General features: G+C 38.7%; 1 protein-coding gene across 1 annotated transcript; it reads right to left on the bottom strand.

Moving 5' to 3' along the window:
• Positions 1-1576: 1576 nt before the first annotated feature.
• On the bottom strand, positions 1577-18111 carry LOC140158044 (protein-glucosylgalactosylhydroxylysine glucosidase-like). Its single transcript, XM_072181291.1, has 12 exons — positions 18002-18111; positions 14575-14699; positions 13413-13523; positions 10541-10772; positions 10131-10422; positions 8844-9147; positions 7904-8119; positions 6838-7047; positions 6051-6322; positions 4861-5164; positions 2892-2984; positions 1577-1668 (listed from the first exon to the last, which is right to left on the bottom strand). The coding sequence occupies exons 1-12, from the start codon at positions 18109-18111 to the stop codon at positions 1577-1579; spliced, it is 2361 nt and encodes a 786-aa protein (XP_072037392.1).
• Positions 18112-18728: the final 617 nt, after the last annotated feature.

Here is an 18728-nt window from a genome sequence, read left to right as displayed (position 1 = left end):
GTTCAACTATAAACTCAAATGAACACTAAAATAAAATGCTGAAATGTTCAACTAAATCGAACAATTACTTACCCACAGTGGCGTAATTAGACATGTTCATTTGGGGGTGGGGTGGGGGTAAAGCGGGGCAAACATAATAAATGAGGGGCAGGCATCGTTCATGCTGTTTGGGTTTGTAAGGGGTGGAGTGGGTCTGAGGAGTTATGGGACCTGCTTGGAATGTGTCCCCGGAACATTGGCGTAGATTTCTTTTTGACATGGGGGGAGTGGGATTGAAAAAAAAAATATGGTACAAATGCCATATTTAAGCTATTAAAGCTGGTGACATATAGGCCAATGGTACAAAAGTGGGATAAATGCAATTTATTTAACCTTAAAAATTGAGTTTTTAAGGTTAAAGTGACCAAATATGAGGTTAATTAATAACTCTCAGAAGTAGGCCTAATTTACCTCTTTCATGGGGGGGCAAGAGCTCCCCGCTCCCCCCAATTACACGACTGCTTACTCATGTTAATTGAAAGACCGTCAAAAATATGAAAGATAAACTTTGCGTTACAATTTAAATAATTTGTAAATTGAAATAGACCAAGGCTTACGACCTAAGACCTGCTCTGAGGCAGGGCCAAGAAAAGCCGCTGTAAGCCTGGTCTAACAGGCTTGCGTAGACTACGGCTACAGAAGACTGATTTCGAGAAATGCAAATTTTACTGAAGCCTGGGGCTAATCCTACAAGCCTGGCCCACGGGCTAACGAAGCCTCGAGGGTATGGTAGCCGTGCTTCGGGAAATACGTTTTCAGTTAAGCCTGGTCTTACGACCTCTTAAGCCTCGAGGCTAGACAAGCCAATTGCTAAGCCACCCGTCGAGAAATTCGCCCTAAGAAACTATACGTAATGTTGAGGGGCAAAGTGGACTTGCGGTCTTCTTGCGTTCAGGTCTTCATTTAGAAGTAAAAGTTTCAGTACTCAAGTGGGAATGTAAATGTCACAAAATTGTAGAAATGTCATAAAAATATGAACAGAAAATGATGAGATTCGATATTGGGCTATTCCAGAATAAATGCACACCCCCATAGGGGGAATTCCGAAATTCTGAACTTTTTGTGAAAGTTCAGACTTTAAAGTGTCCAAATGCGAAAAAAAATCCAGCAGAAAAATAGTTCAAAATCAGAAATCCTCAATTTGAGAGCTCATTTGGGACATTTCCGTGATTTTTGTTTCATTTAAATTGGATTTCCAGGCTTTTTCAAGTGATATTAGCAACTGGAAGTTACTCCTCTATAGGGGTGTGCACTTAATTTCTGGAATAGCCCATTTATATTATGCAACTGTATAAGAACAAGTAACGACATTTGTGAGTACCAAGCAAAGATTGGCTTGCTCTCACGTATTGCACACATTAATAAGGTGACGTTTTTAATACTCTTGAGTATCTAAATGTCAGCAATCATCCTGAATGGCTCAAATGATACAGTGGCATTTCTCATGGTTTACCACAAGTACAAGTTACCTGAATATTTGTCACTATATACATATTCAAAGCCTTCAATATACAGATTAAATATTGGCAACATGCGGCTAAATCGTTTCACCATCCACGAAACTAATCCAGGTAACAAGAAGAGAAATGATTAGGAAGAGAGGCAATGTTCCGTGATGATTTGCGGCACCTAAAACGAAAACCAATGAAATATCAGATAATCAACCATTAAGGGGGTACTACACCCCTCGATAAATTTGTGTCTATTTTTGCATTTTTCTCAAAAACTAATAACACACTGGTACCAAAAGTTATGTATATTATAGGGGCAAGGAATCCAATTATTACACTGGGATTTCAATGAACCAAGACAAGCGGTTCGTTATTTATGATAAGAAATAAGGTACCGCTATGATGTACCTCATTTCTGATCAAATATACTGAACCGCTTGTCTTGAGTCACTGAAATTTCAGTGTAGTAATTGGATTCCTTGCCCCAATAATATACATAACTTTTGTTACCAGTGTGTTATTATTTTTTGAGAGAAATGCAAAAATAGTCAAAAATTTACCACAGGGGTGTAGTACCCCCTTAAAAGGAACATTTCGTGATTTCAATATCCTCTGTATAGGGTATGGTTCAATAGATATCAATAAAAAAGAAGCTTATTTCCAACATTGCATTTGATTCGGACAGTGAATTTACGAGTTAATTACATGCATTACAGCGCCCTCATAATGCTATTGTGTTTTAATTTTGGGCTGTTGACAGTCGGAAAATCCAAATTGGACGATAGCTTTGTCAAACGACCGAAATTGCCAGAAAGTTTATGCACACAAAGAAATTATGCGGACCTGGGATTTTTGGAGTAAGTTAGGGGGTAGGACGAGGCTGTTGATCACGAAGTGTCCCTTTTTAAAGCTTCTTAAATGGCGCTTTAGTTATCCTAACAAGTAGGCATACTATGAGTTTGACAAGAAATATGAAAAACTCACAAGTTTACCCAATAAATTATGTGACGAGAACTTGTTTTTGGTTTCTTTCGGATTTGGCGCTGACATTTTTACGTGACCATGGGTTAATGTATATGTTTCAGGTCAAAATATGTCATGACAAAACAAAGTCATGACAAAAAATTGTGCTCTTCAAAATTTTTGAAATAAATTGAAAACTTCTTTTGGTCCCGAATCGTAATATTTATACTTTAAAAGCAGATATAATTATTACATTTTTGTGTAAAATTATCTTTTTTGTTTTATCTTCAATACGATTTCGGCTTAACCACTATGTTATGTAAGAGCATATTATGACTACTAATAAAGGTGCAAAATCGGAATTGTGATGATTTTTAAATAAGCTGAATTCGCTTTTAATCTGCACTAATCTAATCTTGAGTTTTGTTTGATACATACCATCTTTAATGATTGTGTCCAGTGGCAATGGGCAGCTGCTCGCCTTCGTTGTGTAGAATTGGGCTGGCTGGCGGTCTCGTTTGTATATTTGACCTAGGAGAAAATTATTTAGTTGAAATGAAATTGAACCGAGTCTGTAGACTAACAATTGAAGACTTGAGCGCAAGAAGACCGTAAGTCTACTTGGCCCCTCAACATGTATACACTAAAGTTACATACAGTTTCTTAGGGTTTTATGTTTAATACATGTTGCAGGGTGAAAACATTATGAAAGGTTGTGAAAGATTTGTTTTGGTCCCTGAACATGTATAAAACATTACCAAACTATATACGAAACTATACGCAACTTTAGTTTATACATGTTGAGGGGCCAAGTGGGCTTACGGTCTTCTTGCGCTCAGGTCTTCAATTGGTGGAGGAGGATTGAAAAAACGACCCACTGACATATTCTTCAAATGACTCTACTTGGACAAATGCGCGTGTAGTGCACAGAAAAGGTGCAATATAGTTTGAGCAAAAGTCCCTTTTACATATTGCATGAGACGGAATGATCAGATTAAGTAACCATGGTAGCCAGACCAACAGATTTCTGCACATTACGCAATGTCAAGCGTTACGATCACTAAAATGACCAGACCAAAATAACCTGCTATCGAGTTCACAAAACACCAAACACGCAAACTTACTGTTTGTTAACTATCGAACAACTTATGATTATTTATCAATTTGTGCACTATGGCTAAAATCACAATACAAAAATCATACAAGAGGTAAACATAAAATGACTACAAAGATTTTTATTTGCTATATGGGTCTAAGCCTGGATATCTTGATTGGCTGACGTTCAGATGACATTCCTTGATGGTCTGAGTTATTGATTGAAGATCTGGCAATGTCCACGATCCTGTCTACCCAAAGGAAACCCCTTGTCTACCACAGTCACATTCCGAACTATGTTTTCACTGTTTCACTGTCCTTGCTGCTATGCTAGTATTTGTGACCTTCTACCACGAAATCAGCGTAAAGTCGCAAGGTGTTAGTCACTCAAAACGCACCGACTACTGCGTTGGTGTTCAATCACCTGTTAAAGCCACTAAGTATGTCTGTATGTCCTTTGTGAATGGGGGCATAATGGGACATTCACGAAGGATAATACCGATGGCTTGTACAGGTGGCGGCAAACAGAGAACATCAACTTAGTCAGACCAAATATCTCGAACTACCAACTCAACAAAATGATGAGCATAAAGTCGTGGCTGAGATCCTGGTAGCAGGTCACATTTTCCATATGTTGACCGTAAGCTCCTCTGTCGGAGATCACTTGAGCAAGTTATCTGCTCCTATTGACAGTCAGATAACACAAAATGTTAGTCCAGCATAATAACACAGTGATTTAGATTTGTCTGTCTACAAGACAATCAAGCACTATTGGCTTTCACTACAACCTTTGGCGTATTTATTTTCTCCAACACACATGAACCGCACACCGAACTTTTGACATAAGTAGCATCGAAACTTGGCGTTAATCATCCCAAGTTAAACGTCTAAACAACTTTCGGTTTCCGGTGATTTCCAGGAGGTCTTCGGGAGACCTAGCGAAACCTGTATAGCCTATATTGTAAAGTATCCCTAAGTCTCCCTCCTAGCATGCCACTTTTGGGTTACTATGTCCATTTAGTAGTCTCCCAATATTTTACTCTTTAATCAATCTTCGATTAAAATAAGGGTTGCACGACTTGCACGACTTGCGGTGGACCACGGTAGGTACGCAACTAAACTGAATATCAGTGGTGTAAATATGGGCGTTGAGAAATGTTTGCAGTTTGAATCATGCAAAAATATTTGCAATAGCATTTCATTTTGTCAACTAAAATAGTACGCAATGTTAATGATGCTACATTTCTAAAGTTTAAGTCACAATATTGATTGAAACTTATGAGATATCCTGGAAGAAAATTAAGAAACTTACCAGCTTGCAGATTGATAATTTCGTCGTCGTCATACAATTCCATTACCAATGGGAACTTTGTGATTATTTCATGTACCTCAATGTTCATACTATTGGCGGTAAATTCAAACGACATCCTTGCGCCCATGTAGTTTAGGTCTGTGATTGTCAGTGATGTTGTCTTTGGCGGCAATGTAGCATTCATGGCAAGGTTTTCTAGATAAAGTCGGAAGCCACCATACCCAAAGATGACAGTTTGTAGAAATCCACCCATACCGGTGATGAAATTTGTAGCGCCGATGCCTGAACGTGCCTCTGTCCATACCTGTGTAAAGACAGTACAGATTAGTAAAACAATGCACGATAGTGATGTTATCCTAAATGTTAGCTAATATGTTAGCCATTATAACGATAGATTTTCGTTGCAAATTATTCCTTTTTGGGGTTTTTTTTTTTGATAATTTTATTCTATAAACTGTATATATGTGTGCAAATTGAGGGATGTATTTTATAAAAAAAGTTTTTGGAAAATTTCCTTGCCATTTGTAAGTATTTGTTCTATTGTTCTAATACATTATACAAGTGTCTACTCTTTGTAAAGATGCAAATAAGATTTACGATAAATAGCGCCACCATTGTTAAACTTTACTTAAAAATGACACAGTTTTACATTACATCAAACAACCGTGATAGGTATTTAAATAACCCTGAACATCCCAACTTTTGCACTAAATAATATGTGACTCCTCGCCACAACTGAGCCCGGATGTCGCCAGTGCCACTATTGAGATATGCTCCATCGAACTTAACAATAAACAATAGGAAAGAAAGGATTTATTGACTGTTTTATTGATTTTTCACTACTTAAATGTCAAGTACTATAGACATGATATACATCATTTTAAAGCTAATTTCAAGCAGAATATTTTGGTTGAATATCTCAAAAATGATGATTGGCGACATCCGGGCTCAGTTGTGGCGAGGAGTCACATATTAAGAATTTATAAAGAAAAGTGACACACACGACCTTATGTGCTTTCCAGGCCCGTGCTGGGAAAAGCTTGGTTCGGGTTATAATGTTAGGGTTAGGGTTGACTAATGTTCTAGTAGCCCCCAAAATTTTTGAAAAATAAAAATAATACCATACGCATCATAAATCAAACGCGGTCAGTTTTGGCAATTATCACTGCGCGCGCTGCTTGATAAGATACCTTGAAGGGCTCACGAACATACGGTCTGAAACTTTCGTAGAACATCTGCTCCTGTTGCGTGTAATCCCCGATCTCTTTGTACCCTATACAGAACATCCCCCATGTCATCGCTGGTCCGAGAGGGTCCGTAACCTCTCTGTAGATATTGAGATCGTTCTCGCGGGTTTGTGGGTCGGAGTATTTGTAATGAAACGGAAAGCCGAGAAGTACAACGTCGGCTTGTTTCACGATTTTGTTTGGTTTATTTTGCGGCATGTTGAGACTTTCGTCCTCTACGAAGAGATTAAAATACGAATAGAAATACTGAAAACACAAAACGAATATAGAAACACTGAAAACAAAAACACAATCAGAAATTAATACTTTTTGACAATACACAGGGCGTGTCTTGGTCGACTTATTTCTTGCGTTTTAGGTTCAAAATAGTTGAAATTGGGCACATCAGAAAGGTTATAATGATGATTTCTGTGATAATATGTCACGTTTCGTACAAGAAAACCCCATCCTGATTTGGATCGGAACTGAATATGCTCAGAATTTTACGAAAGATGGTGATTTGTCTTGATCTCCCAATGTTACGCAGATGTAAGTGAGTGGTTACTTGTGGCGTTATAGAGATGCGTGCCTTTAACGCACATCTCTGATAAAATCAGCGTGATCAACCTACATACCGGATCATTAGTAGCCATAGCCATGCAAAGGAACCAGAACGACAGACAGAATGACCATACGAACTTTGAGAATAGGCCCCGTGTCATTATTTTAGATGCTTTAATTCTGCACTCACCTGGATCATAGCCGTCATATTCTGGATGATAATTACGTTCCTCGTCATACAGCAAGACCAATTTAGTAGCCACATCATACCATGATTGTGGTATTTCCTGACCGCACAGACAAGCCGAGTAGTTGGCTAGATGTATTGCCAAACTAGCGCCAACATTGGTGTAGACTGAATCATTAACTCCTTCATGGTATTCATCAGGTGGCATGATATCTATTACAGTGAGAACATAAATTCATTGAGCACAGTGATCCGTGTAAAAATATTTCAAACTTTTTTCAAGGTCATTTCTATAGTACAGATCGTAAGTATCTTTCAGAATCTTCGTGATAACTTAAGTTCCCATGGGAATGTTTTATCTGTCCCTGAGATGACCTCTTGCATCTTTTATGATAAGATGTGGTTAATAAAATATGACAAATTATGAAAGGGATCAGTAACGTAATTTAGACCCAGGACGGTTTAGCCTTGCCCAAGCTCGAGTTTTCCCTCAGTTTCTCATGATGAACACAACCCAATGACCGTACGTAGACGTTGACCGACTGAATTTGGATTGGGTCTAGGTCTATATAATGATCACATTATGCGTCTATATCTAATCTCATCAGACACATCGCGTAGCCTAATAGGATCAATCCGACCACCAGTCGTACGCACGGTAATTGGCTTTAGTGGTGACGAAGAGGAGGGAAGAAAACGTAGGAAGCTAGGTTAGAAATAGTTGGGTAATCAAGGGATGCTGATTTTTTTTCTGTTATTCGAATTTGAAGTTGTCTAGTACCTAAGATCACTATATTGGCTATGGATGGCTACGCCACACACGCCCTATTGCATTGACGAGTCGTCCACTATATTTGGAATATCACAATATTCTGATATTTTGGTAGGTAAGAACATAACAGAGCTAATCTGCTATATACACAGAAAACTAAATTTTCGTTTACTGCCTGTGTTGTAACTATGGGGTATTAAAACAATTCTGGCATAAATTGATTTTGCTTAAATGATGGTAGACAATGAATATTTTAGCCACACGACAACTTGGTGCCTCCATTGAAAGTTCACCTACCTCGAACATGGTAGCGTCCAGTGTCTGGATCAGGCTCTGCTCTTGTCACCCACCATCTAGCCATGTCGATAATGAACTCACATCCACGCTGGTTGACCAACCAGTCTATATCTCTAGTAGCGGATACGTACTGACGCGCTGCATAGGCAATGTCACCGGTAATATGTTGCTGTAACTCGCGGCAAGGGACGCAAATATCTGGCGTCACTTCAACACCTTTGGAATATAAATTTCAAACAATGGAAGTTAAGAAACGTGTATAAAATTATAGAAAAGTAAGTAGAAGTAAGCCTTAAATGGTAATATCTTAGCAATTCGTCGGTCGCAACACAGAACTCCTCCACTGTTATCTCTCAGTGGCCCGATTCCATTTGAAATTGCAGTTTAAGGTCCAAACTATTAAACTATGTCTTTAATAGTTAACAAGGAATAACTATTGTAGGATAATAGCTAGCTCTAAACCTATACGTCACTACGCCACTATGTGTTGCGACCGACGAATTGCGATTGAGGGATCAAAACTCATCTGCCGGTCCTGCCGGAGGTTTAAACGCGTGTTATCATGGTTACTGTTCTAAATAATTGAAAACAGGCCAAATCACCAGTTTTGCTATACCTTACCAATGAACTCAACCCTTAGGCACCACATCTTGTTTTGTCCTATAGCACGATCGGTGTCCGGTTAGGTACCGATTACTCCTTTTATCATACCCTGGTGATGTCATTAATTGTCTCAAGCATAATAATCAACATTTGCATAGTGTTATCGTTTTTCATTTAAATGAAAGATGAAAGCACTATACAATACAAAGAGCCATCAGTACCTATCGGAGCACTGATAGTTTTATGGGACCAAATTTGATGTTGTGCCTTACCAATCGTATCAGACGGAAGGTAGTCTGAAAGTAGCCTAAGTCGTACGCACTAAGCATGGCCTTACCTGTAAAGGCACTTTCCCACGGGAACCTAGCTCCTTTGTGGCCATGTAGAGCTGCCCTCGCTCTCGCCTCTTCGATCCCATTGATCCTATAATTCAACATATCCTTAGCCAATTGCGGCTGTAACATCAGCATACCCGGGTAAATCCAGGTTTCCATGTCCCAAAACACATGTCCTTGGTAATCCATAGCGTATGCTCCTTTGCCGAGGCCACCAGGACTTAGGCCGTAGAATTGATTACGTTCTTGATCGGTGTCGGGAGCTGGTAGAGAACTTTTAATGTAAAATTGCGCTCCGTAGAGTACCTGTGTGAGAACATAAAGTAGTTTACCAAAGAAAGGCTTACTACTTTAATCATCTGAGACGAAAATACCTGCAGCATCTATTAATCTGTTGTGTCCGATTTGAGCGTTGACGTATTGGAAAATATTGCCACTCACCACTTGACAATAGCTGGTGAATTGATCATTATACTTGTATTCTATTACCCCCACGACCCATTATTCAAAATCGCGCACTGTGATTGGTTGAAACGCGTCACGTGACAGACCATTAATTAGCGATAAAGTGTCAAGGGCAACGAACTTTATGTTCTTCTATCATCACAGCGCACAGCAGAGCGCACAGCACACCTGCTTATGTAGGAGAGAATGGAATGTCAGGGGTGTGTTATTGTATGTGCATACCTGCTTATAGGGGAGAATGGAATGTTGGAATGTGCATACGCTTTGGCTACGCGTATGCGCTCCACCTTGAATGAGGTAAACAACTTGCAATATTTGGGCAAAAAAATTGATATTTTCTCTTTAAATCACACTATTTTGTGGTAATAGAATAGAAATAAAGGGTGCAGCATTCTCCTTTACACGCAAATAATGTGTCCTCGGCAGTAAAATCGTTTAAATAATGGGTTCGGCTGCGCCTCACCCATTATTTACGTTTTTACTGCCTCGGACACATTATTTTCGTGTAAAGGATCATGCATTACCCTTTATTTCTTAAATATAACCGCTGAAGCTAATGGATGAACGGTGCACCATAAATAAAGAGATTTTTAATGAAATACTGTCGGTGGCAAGGCCAACATCCCTGTAAACAATATGATTATGTGTTTTTCCTATACCGCAGGCCTCAGCCAGTAATGTTGCAGGCTCCAAGTGATTACATGAAGGCTAAGAACAAGATTTTATCCATACATTATTATAGATATATACAATTGATTCTCAAATATGGATTCTTCTGTTAGACGATAAAGTCCATGATACCATTTGTAGGCATTGTTACTCACCTTTTGAACTTCTAAATCCCCTTCAACCACCACCATGCCATCGTCCCAATTATTCTGCCAAGCGTCCACATGACTTTGTTCAAGTTGTTCAACTGTAATGCCTGCAAGTTTATTATAGGCAAGTTTTGCCTTCGCATCATCGATATCGATTGATGTGACAAATAGCCAGGTTTGGGATTGCGTTGATGCAGGTAAAATGATCGTTTCTGGAACACGTGTGTAGTACATATGGACACGGGTTCTACTGCTGTCTTCTTTCTCTGTTTCCCTAATGTCTCCCATCATGTATACACTAGTAAGAAATCATAATTTGAAATATTAAAACACGATTCAAACGCCAGCATTAGGCAGCACACGGACACTTGATCTAGAGATACACATACAGATCCTGAAACACAGATCAAACTTACCAGTCCAAGCTGGGAACATTGACTCCGCTGCAGGGCGCATCCGCCTTGAAATTAATATCCTCGCTGTCTCTACCTCGATTATTTGTAACTGTAAACGAGTGGTCCCGGGCTTGAACTTCGCCCTGTCGTACCGCCGATATACTTGTGACCAAAAGATGGTGGTAATATTGATGGGCGTAGATTTTTACCTGAACAAGTACTTCTGGATGGTTGAGTTGGGTTAGCCATTGCCCTGTTTAAATAATACATTAATAATGATAATTATATTCCTAATATGTTAATTCGATAAGATAGATATATTTCCAATACACTCTAAGATAGTTATAGCCAATCAGAGGAAACGTTAGAAGTATGCAAGAAGTGTTTTGATTGTGTATACTTGTACTGGTACTCCACGTACTACTCAGAGGGCTTTCGGCCGCATTTGCGTCGCGTTAGAAGTATGCAAGAAGTATTTTGATTGTGTATACTTGTACTGGTATTCCACGTACTACTCAGAGGGCTTTCGGCCGCATTCGCGTCGCGTTAAAAGTATGCAAGAAGTGTTTTGATTGTGTATACTTGTACTGGTACTCCATGCACGTACTACCCAGAGTGCTTTCGGACGCGTTCGCGTCGCGTAAGAGTAATTAATTTTCCTTGCAGGTTGATCACGGGATTTTTCACACTTACTTATTGTTCGAGAAATTTTAGAAGGTGACGCACTTGTATGAGGTACGTCTAATGCACCCACTGCGAAATAGGTTATAAACTGCGAATTACTTATTGTTCAAGAAATACATTTTACAAATGATGCACGTGTATGAGATACATCAGAGACTCGTGCATTATCTGCATTTATTATCTGCACGAAATACGCAGTTATTAACTTATAAATAATCTTACAAAAGTGGTTGACCACAAATGCAACCCGTAAGGGTAAGCCATATCAGAGGCATCAGGGCTCAATTGTCATGTGAGGGGGGGGCACAAAATTCCGGTGTGCATCATTTAAGTAGATGTGCCCTCAAGCGTATAGCGTGGGCAAATACAATGCAATAAAGAAGCATTTTGAAGTTGAAAAAACATTTGAGACGCCATTTGAAGCTATTCGATTAGTTGTCAAAAATAGTCACAGTAGCATCATTAAAAACTACCAAGCAGAGAACCAGAGGCAACATAATGTCATCCAAACATTTGATACACCATTGTCTATTGTCATCTGTTCTAATATCATTTGGTACAATATCCATTTAGTCTATATACAACTAGGCCTAGGGCCTACCGATGGAACAACTGATAAAAGTTTGCACCCAGGGTGCCGTTTTGCCCCATAGGGGGGTTCCGTTTTGCCCCGACAGTGGGGCAAAACGGATTTTTTTTTTTGGAAAATATTTCTTCATTTTTATAAAAAAATTGTAAGATTCAAGTTATATTGGTTAATGGTATATTAAAGGTAAATACAAACTTCAACTGAACATATAATTTTTACAGTCATATTACTTATGGTGACGTCACAGAGCATCCTCAAAGTTAAGTGTTCCGTTATGCCCCACCTTCCCCTACTCCACGATAGCGCACCGCGAGCACGCGATAGCGCACCGCGAGAACGTGAACCGCGCGGACGCGAACGCAATAGCGCGCGGACGGACGGACGGACGGACGGACACTCTGTAAATAGTATTAAGATGGGTAAATTACCAGAAAGGATAATCATCACTAATTATCATGTGTGCACGAATGTCGTATTCATCGGTACCTCAAGTTGGCGCGACATCTATCTCATTTTGATAGTCAAACACCAATCAATAATCCTATTGTTGAAGAGGATAATAAGCATCTACCTTAGATGGCTGTAGAATTTTTAATAGCTCTGGTTTTTGTTTGCTTTGGCTAAATCCTGTTCAAGTGGTGGGTTTTAAATACCAGGCATTGTATTTTGTATAGGTATGTATAACCAACAATTAACAATGAGAGAACTTTCTTGAACCTCGTTGACTTGGGGATGATTTGAAATGACCGCCAATTATGACTGTTTGATATATATTGCCAGCAATGCGGAAAAAGAGACACGTGAAGAAACGAAAAAAACTACCATCTTGTTGATGGAGCAATGTTCAACAAACCATAACCCCGCTTCTGGATATCGTTTTAAGTCAAATGATATACCATTTTAAAGCTTATGATGTATATTTTCTAAACACGAAATAAAACAAAATTGAGAGGGGGAGGAATGTACAGCTCATTTCGTCGTGTACGGTCACATATGGTCTAATTACCAGTTAATCTAATACCCTTTCGTCTACTAGACAATTCGTCTAATACTGTAAATACAAGCCCTGAAAATTTATTTGCTATTATTGTCATTGTACATGTATCATATGCAACCTGGCCTCTCAATTACTAATCAGCCTATATCGCACTGAACCCACATTCGTAATCAGTCTATACGAGACTGAATATTGAGTCGTAGATACCTCCTCGGTTGGTCAATGTTACAGTGAGGTTACTCTTGCTTAAATTACCCCCTCTGTTGTTCAATGTTACATTAAGGTTACTCTTGCTTTCTTGTCAGAACCACGGGTTTGCGGCCTTGATTTTTTTTTTATTAAGGCCGCAATGTTATCGACAACCCGTCACCCATTTTTTTTTTATCTTTATCACTTAATTTCCCTCATTCTTCAGACACTGTCCTTTATCGGGGCTAATTGATAGTTTAAGCTTGATCGCTATTGTTTTGTAGCAATATTGGTTCCCTGTAACCCCGTAGGCCAACCATTAACAAGACCATTATTAGACCAAATGGCAAATCCAACACCATTTCTGCTACAATCTTTTACAAAGGAAATGTACAAAATCATTATTCAGTAAATAAGAAAAGAAATATTCCAACCTCTTAGTACATTCAGCATGTAGGATTTTGCCGCTAAATCGTCGTCATTTTGATTTTGAAATGCAACGTCGATGGCGTTGGTAGAAGGAATACGTGCGCGGTGACTCCAACCTTGTAAATAATAGAAAAAATCAAAGCCTCAAAGACTATTAGAAAATCATCCCAATAGTGGGCAGAAAATTATTTTACGCGGTGATACTAAAAAGTCTACGTTACATTGAGATCGGATCCCGCGGATCCATAGCTATGGTTAAAATCTAATAGAGTGATAATGCGGTGTGTGGGGTGTTTGTAGGTGGGATAGTGGTGGGCCGGTGTGAGTGAACAGGTCAGGATTGTCGCCATATGTGGGTGCGACACTCCAGCTGGCAATCCCTAAAAAAGAGTACGAAGGGAGAGTGAAGGAGGAAAGGGAGAGAAGGTAGAGTAGAGGGAATTGAGGAAAGGTGAAAGAGGGGTAAGATTATGAAATTGTCACTCATATCATGTAAGATAGAGAAGGGGTAACATCTACAATCACCCACAATTAGTTGGTTATGTATGTCCTACATGTATCGGGCCTACAATAATATAGTTTCGTTTAGGTGATGTGGACCATTTTCTCTTCCGTTTTCTTCAATCTTTACGAAATAAGAAAAGAACTAATGGTTTTGCAAGATTGATAAAATATATGTGCAGCCCTCCGCATCAGTTTCGGGATAGAAATTGAAAAAAGAAGTGAAAACAATCGCGATTTACATCTTCCTTATGGTTTATTTCAGTTAAAATTAAGCCCCTTTTTTGGGCCATTTAGCATTAGAATGCCACACCCTTTCTATCAAAGTTATGTAATTTATAAATATAAGTGCTTGAGCAGCTCTCCTGTCTCCAGATACCTCAAATCTATACCTCAGAGGCGTACCAACTGGGGGCAGGAGGGAGGGGGAGACAGGTTTGCTCTACTGGCTCGAAATACCGGGACAAAATTGAGTGGGATCTCTGGTACGTCCATGGACCCCACCGTGAAGGGGCCAAGGCGGGCCCTTGGGGTTTTTGAGCTCACGCTTCGCACTAGACCATATCGACACCTTACAAGTACCAGCCACAATGAGTTCTCCATACCTAGTGACGGCCCTGATCGGGGTATTGATGGGTATGGGTCGGTGATGCGTATGTGACTCACCTAACTCTCCGTTGTAGACACCATTTACAAAGATCCAATCACTCAATACCGTAGTAGCGAGATGCCCATTGCCTACAAACGGCATGTATCGGTAATCAATGAGAGTGGCGTTCCTCATTGGCAAACTGAAAATAAACCATTTATTATTTTTTTAATCAAAATATTACCAATAGTACCATCACCAGGACCACTGTGCACCAGGCCTCGAAGGCCGATTTTACTATAATTAGGCGTATGTGTGTAAAAAAAATCAAATAAAAATGTATGTTCGTTATTTTGAAGGACCACTGTGTGACCTTTTTGAACCGTATCAATGCAGTCAATATGAACTTCTACGTTTTAATTATGTGTTTTCGATAAACTACTTTGATTGAAACACGGTGATTGCGCCAAAATGTATTCAAAGATAGCGTACAGTGCAGCAAGTGCCAAGCAATATCACTAGGAGACACTGGTTGAAAAATCTGTGAAATATCTGTGTTGGATTACATACAGATTTGTTACGGATTTAACCGATCACGGATTTGTCTCCTTTAAGGGTAGACGAGGTATTAGGGAACAACCCAAAAGTTCGATGAAGCCCTATAAACGAAAGTCCTTTCGTTAGAAGGCTAACCCCCTCCCCCCTCCCCTCTAACGTAAGTGACAAATATCGAAAATACCAACCCGTATTCATATAGGATACAGGTGCCGTCGCTATGGTGCATGGGGTTGTGGAGGGGGTGTGACAATGCAAGGATATTGATCACGTTCATGGAAGAAAACGAATATTGCATTCTATTTTAAAATATTTTTCTTCATTATCTTTTTTTGGCACGGAAAAAAATAGGACTTTTCAAATAAAAAAGAATGCGGTATCAAACACAAAACATTTTCGACATCATTCGCCAAAGGTTGCCAGAAAACGTTTAAATGTCGGGTTATATAAAGGGTATATAAAGGGTAAAAAACGTTTTCATATGAAACATTTAAAAACATTTTTTGATAATCTCCTGCAAATATTTTAACATAATGGTCTTAAAAAATATTTTACAATAACATTTTGAAAACATTTGAGAAATAGTTTTGTAGTGTGTTTTCATACAAAACGTTTTCATGACCTTTATATAACCAGGGGATGAAACTGCTCGAGTCAGGTTAAATGTCTCATCAGTTATTCACTTACTTGGTATAACTGATTTACTATACAGAGTGTTCTTATACCATAAAATATATTTAAAATATTTTATCATATTGATTAAATGTCACCAAATGCCGGGAAATAGAGATGATATACCACTTGTGTGAATCGTCGCAATTCCCAGATATCGAAGTTTCCTGATATAACCCGACATTTTAATGTTATTAAAACGTTTTTACCCAAACCACAAAATATAACATGTTTAAATCGTTTTAAAAACGTTTTGTGTTTGCTTGGACAGCTGCATTAAAAATGAACTTATATGACGTTGCAGGATGCGAGTACTGCACTCCATGTTGATTTGAAATCATTTTGAAGAAACCACTGTAAAATGTCAATATCGTACTTCGGAAAATTCTAAAATTTGAAAATGATACGGTATATTAAATCCTTAAAAAAAGATTAACTTTGACCGATGTTTTAACTACTTTTTTACAAACGTAATCGGACTTTCTGACCCCCTCCCCCACTAACGAAAGGACTTTCGTTTATAGGGCTTCATCGAACTTTTGGGTTTTTCCCTTATTGGTCGAAGCAACCTAAAAATCGATTTTCATTATCTGGATCAATAAGTTATTGAAAATAAACACCTTGATGTTTTGCAAAAGTTCATTCTACAAATCATATACTTTGCAAACTTGCTTAATTTATTGTTGTTTCTGAGTTATGTACGTCTTACAAAAGTGTTGTTGTTTCAGCCCTCTTTACAACGTAACTCAAGAACCGCAGCACCTATAAAAGCATATCTGTGATATTTTAATTCTTCTACACGCTCGCTATGAATTGAGCAATACAGTTTTTGCCAAAGTTCACTACCATTCACAATATGCTGTGAACTATAGTACGTTTAAGGGACCCTTGGACTATGTTTGCCGGAAGAGAGGTAGAAGGTTAGATTTGAGGTGCATGTGCTTGGTTAGAATGTTAAATGAAAGTGTATACTTGGCCTAGCACCTACGGCCATGCGCAGACGTGTGACGATGTTAACCTTGCGTGCATGCTTCATACCTAATTCGTTTATTTACACACGCCACACGAGAAGCATATTCGAAAGGCTAGCTTCGGTATGAATACAACATCATCCAAGTGTATAATCTCTTATAATCTTTAGGTCCGAGAAGTACCAAAGTTTGTTAATGATGTTCTATACACGTCAGTGGAGAATTATGCTATGCCACCGCATCCGCAGTAGGCATATATGATACAATGTCATCAAACACTCGGACAAGTATTCAGAATCAAAGGTCTTTTGACTGCAACGGTTGGGTACACATTCTCTAAACGCTGAATAAATAGACAGATTTGCACTACAGACCTTTAGTTCAGGCCACGCACACAAAATATTTTGTTTACTCCCCGACAAGCATTACAAATGCAGGCGTGTATTAAACATGTTTAACGGCAACTGAAGTATTCTTCACACAATTGATATATCTCCCATGCCATTACAGTTGATATCAGACCCTTATAAGATAATATGCTAGTTCCGCTAAACAAGAAACTTTTCGTGCTTGGCTGATCCTCACTTGATGAAGGTCATATTGATTTATCGTCTACAGAGATGCCTCCTCTCCAGGCCAATGGTATGTTCAAATCAATCGGTTGGACGTCCAAAGGTCCCGTAAACGTATTATACCAAATCACAACAGTTTAAAATAATTAATAACCTTAATGGGGCATATCAATTGTATCACTTCGTGCTGGTGTCCAAGCAAAGAAATCGAACTAGTGTACCATACTCTGTTCTAACTATAGTCTGTTCCACAGAATCTTGCGTATAGACATTACTATCCATAGATTAAAGTTATGTGTATTTGGTAGACATTAATATTAAGTTCTATTGAACGAACAAATAGGCCTAAGCATTTCACCACGATTGCGGGCAATAACGTCACGCGCAGACGCAGATCTCTCTACCGTAAGTTGGGTGACCGAACCCTTTACAGAACAAAAATACAAATTTGACGATATAGTATTTGCACACAAACACGAGTTTCAAAATATCTGATGGGCTATTCTACAAAAAAGCCGTGCAAAGGTTGGTTACAGTGGCCTATCCAACATTATACTATATAACCATGCATATAATGACTCACCAACGCAAAATCGGAATCAAATTTTGAGAATAAACCATTTTTCATGGATATGTACTCTAACATACTATAAAAAGAAGATGCTAGAATCACAAAATACTCCTTTTAATACGATCCAGCCACCATTTTATTTACAGCATCCAAAGGACTATACCTTAATGTTTCATAGATATAAGGTGAGGTACTTATATCATCTGCCATTGGTGACGGAATTTCATCATAATCAGCAGATCTACCATATCTATCTCGATATCCAGAATCCATTGTTATATCCGCACGAAAATGTTTCAAGTGTTGCACGTGGTCAACGTTACCGTAGCCTGCTCCCGAGCATAGCGTAATTGAAATGAGAAAAGTGGTTGCCGATATTATGTACCACGCCATTTCTGGACCCACCATGCCGATTAGAGCTACAGAATACTAGATGGTTGTGATCGTAATAATGCTCTCCATATCTGAAAAATACAAGACAATATGGCGTAATATTAATATGTAATATCATTATATAAGAGGCTCTGCAATAGTTATACTGCAACCTGTACCAGTCCGGTTCGACTGCCTGATCAGGAAGTACTGCCGAATCAGGCAGTATGTTGCCGAGTCAGGCAGCATGGTATCCCACAATGCAATGCTCTATTTCAAATAGAGCATCTTTTAATATACCGTTATTTCTTGGTTTTGAGTAAAGAAGTAGGTAAAATATATAAAATTATCAATGAATGTACAATTAGTAGTAATTTTTCATCAATTTTAGTTAAAATAAAGTTAATTCGCCCGGTGAAAAATTGTCAACTTACATGTAGCTCATGTGTGTCAAAGTAAAACTTCCCCCGATCTTTTATAAAATCACCATGAACAATTTAGTCTTTAGTCGGTCAAAT

This window comes from Amphiura filiformis, chromosome 7, assembly GCF_039555335.1.
Source record: "Amphiura filiformis chromosome 7, Afil_fr2py, whole genome shotgun sequence".
Taxonomy (NCBI): Eukaryota; Metazoa; Echinodermata; class Ophiuroidea; order Amphilepidida; family Amphiuridae; genus Amphiura; species Amphiura filiformis.
The sequence above is the reverse complement of the archived record's forward strand: the minus strand, read 5'-3'. Positions and strand labels throughout refer to the sequence as shown.

Excerpts from the sequence above, each read along its gene's own strand:
- LOC140158044 (XM_072181291.1), bottom strand. The coding sequence starts at position 18,111 with ATGGATTCTGGATATCGAGATAGATATGGTAGATCTGCTGATTATGAT. Across the intron at positions 8,120-8,843 it reads GTGGGAAAGTGCCTTTACAG|GTGTTGAAGTGACGCCAGAT; the intron begins GTAAGGCCATGC and ends TATATTCCAAAG. Across the intron at positions 1,669-2,891 it reads GGACACAATCATTAAAGATG|GTGCCGCAAATCATCACGGA; the intron begins GTATGTATCAAA and ends TTTTCGTTTTAG.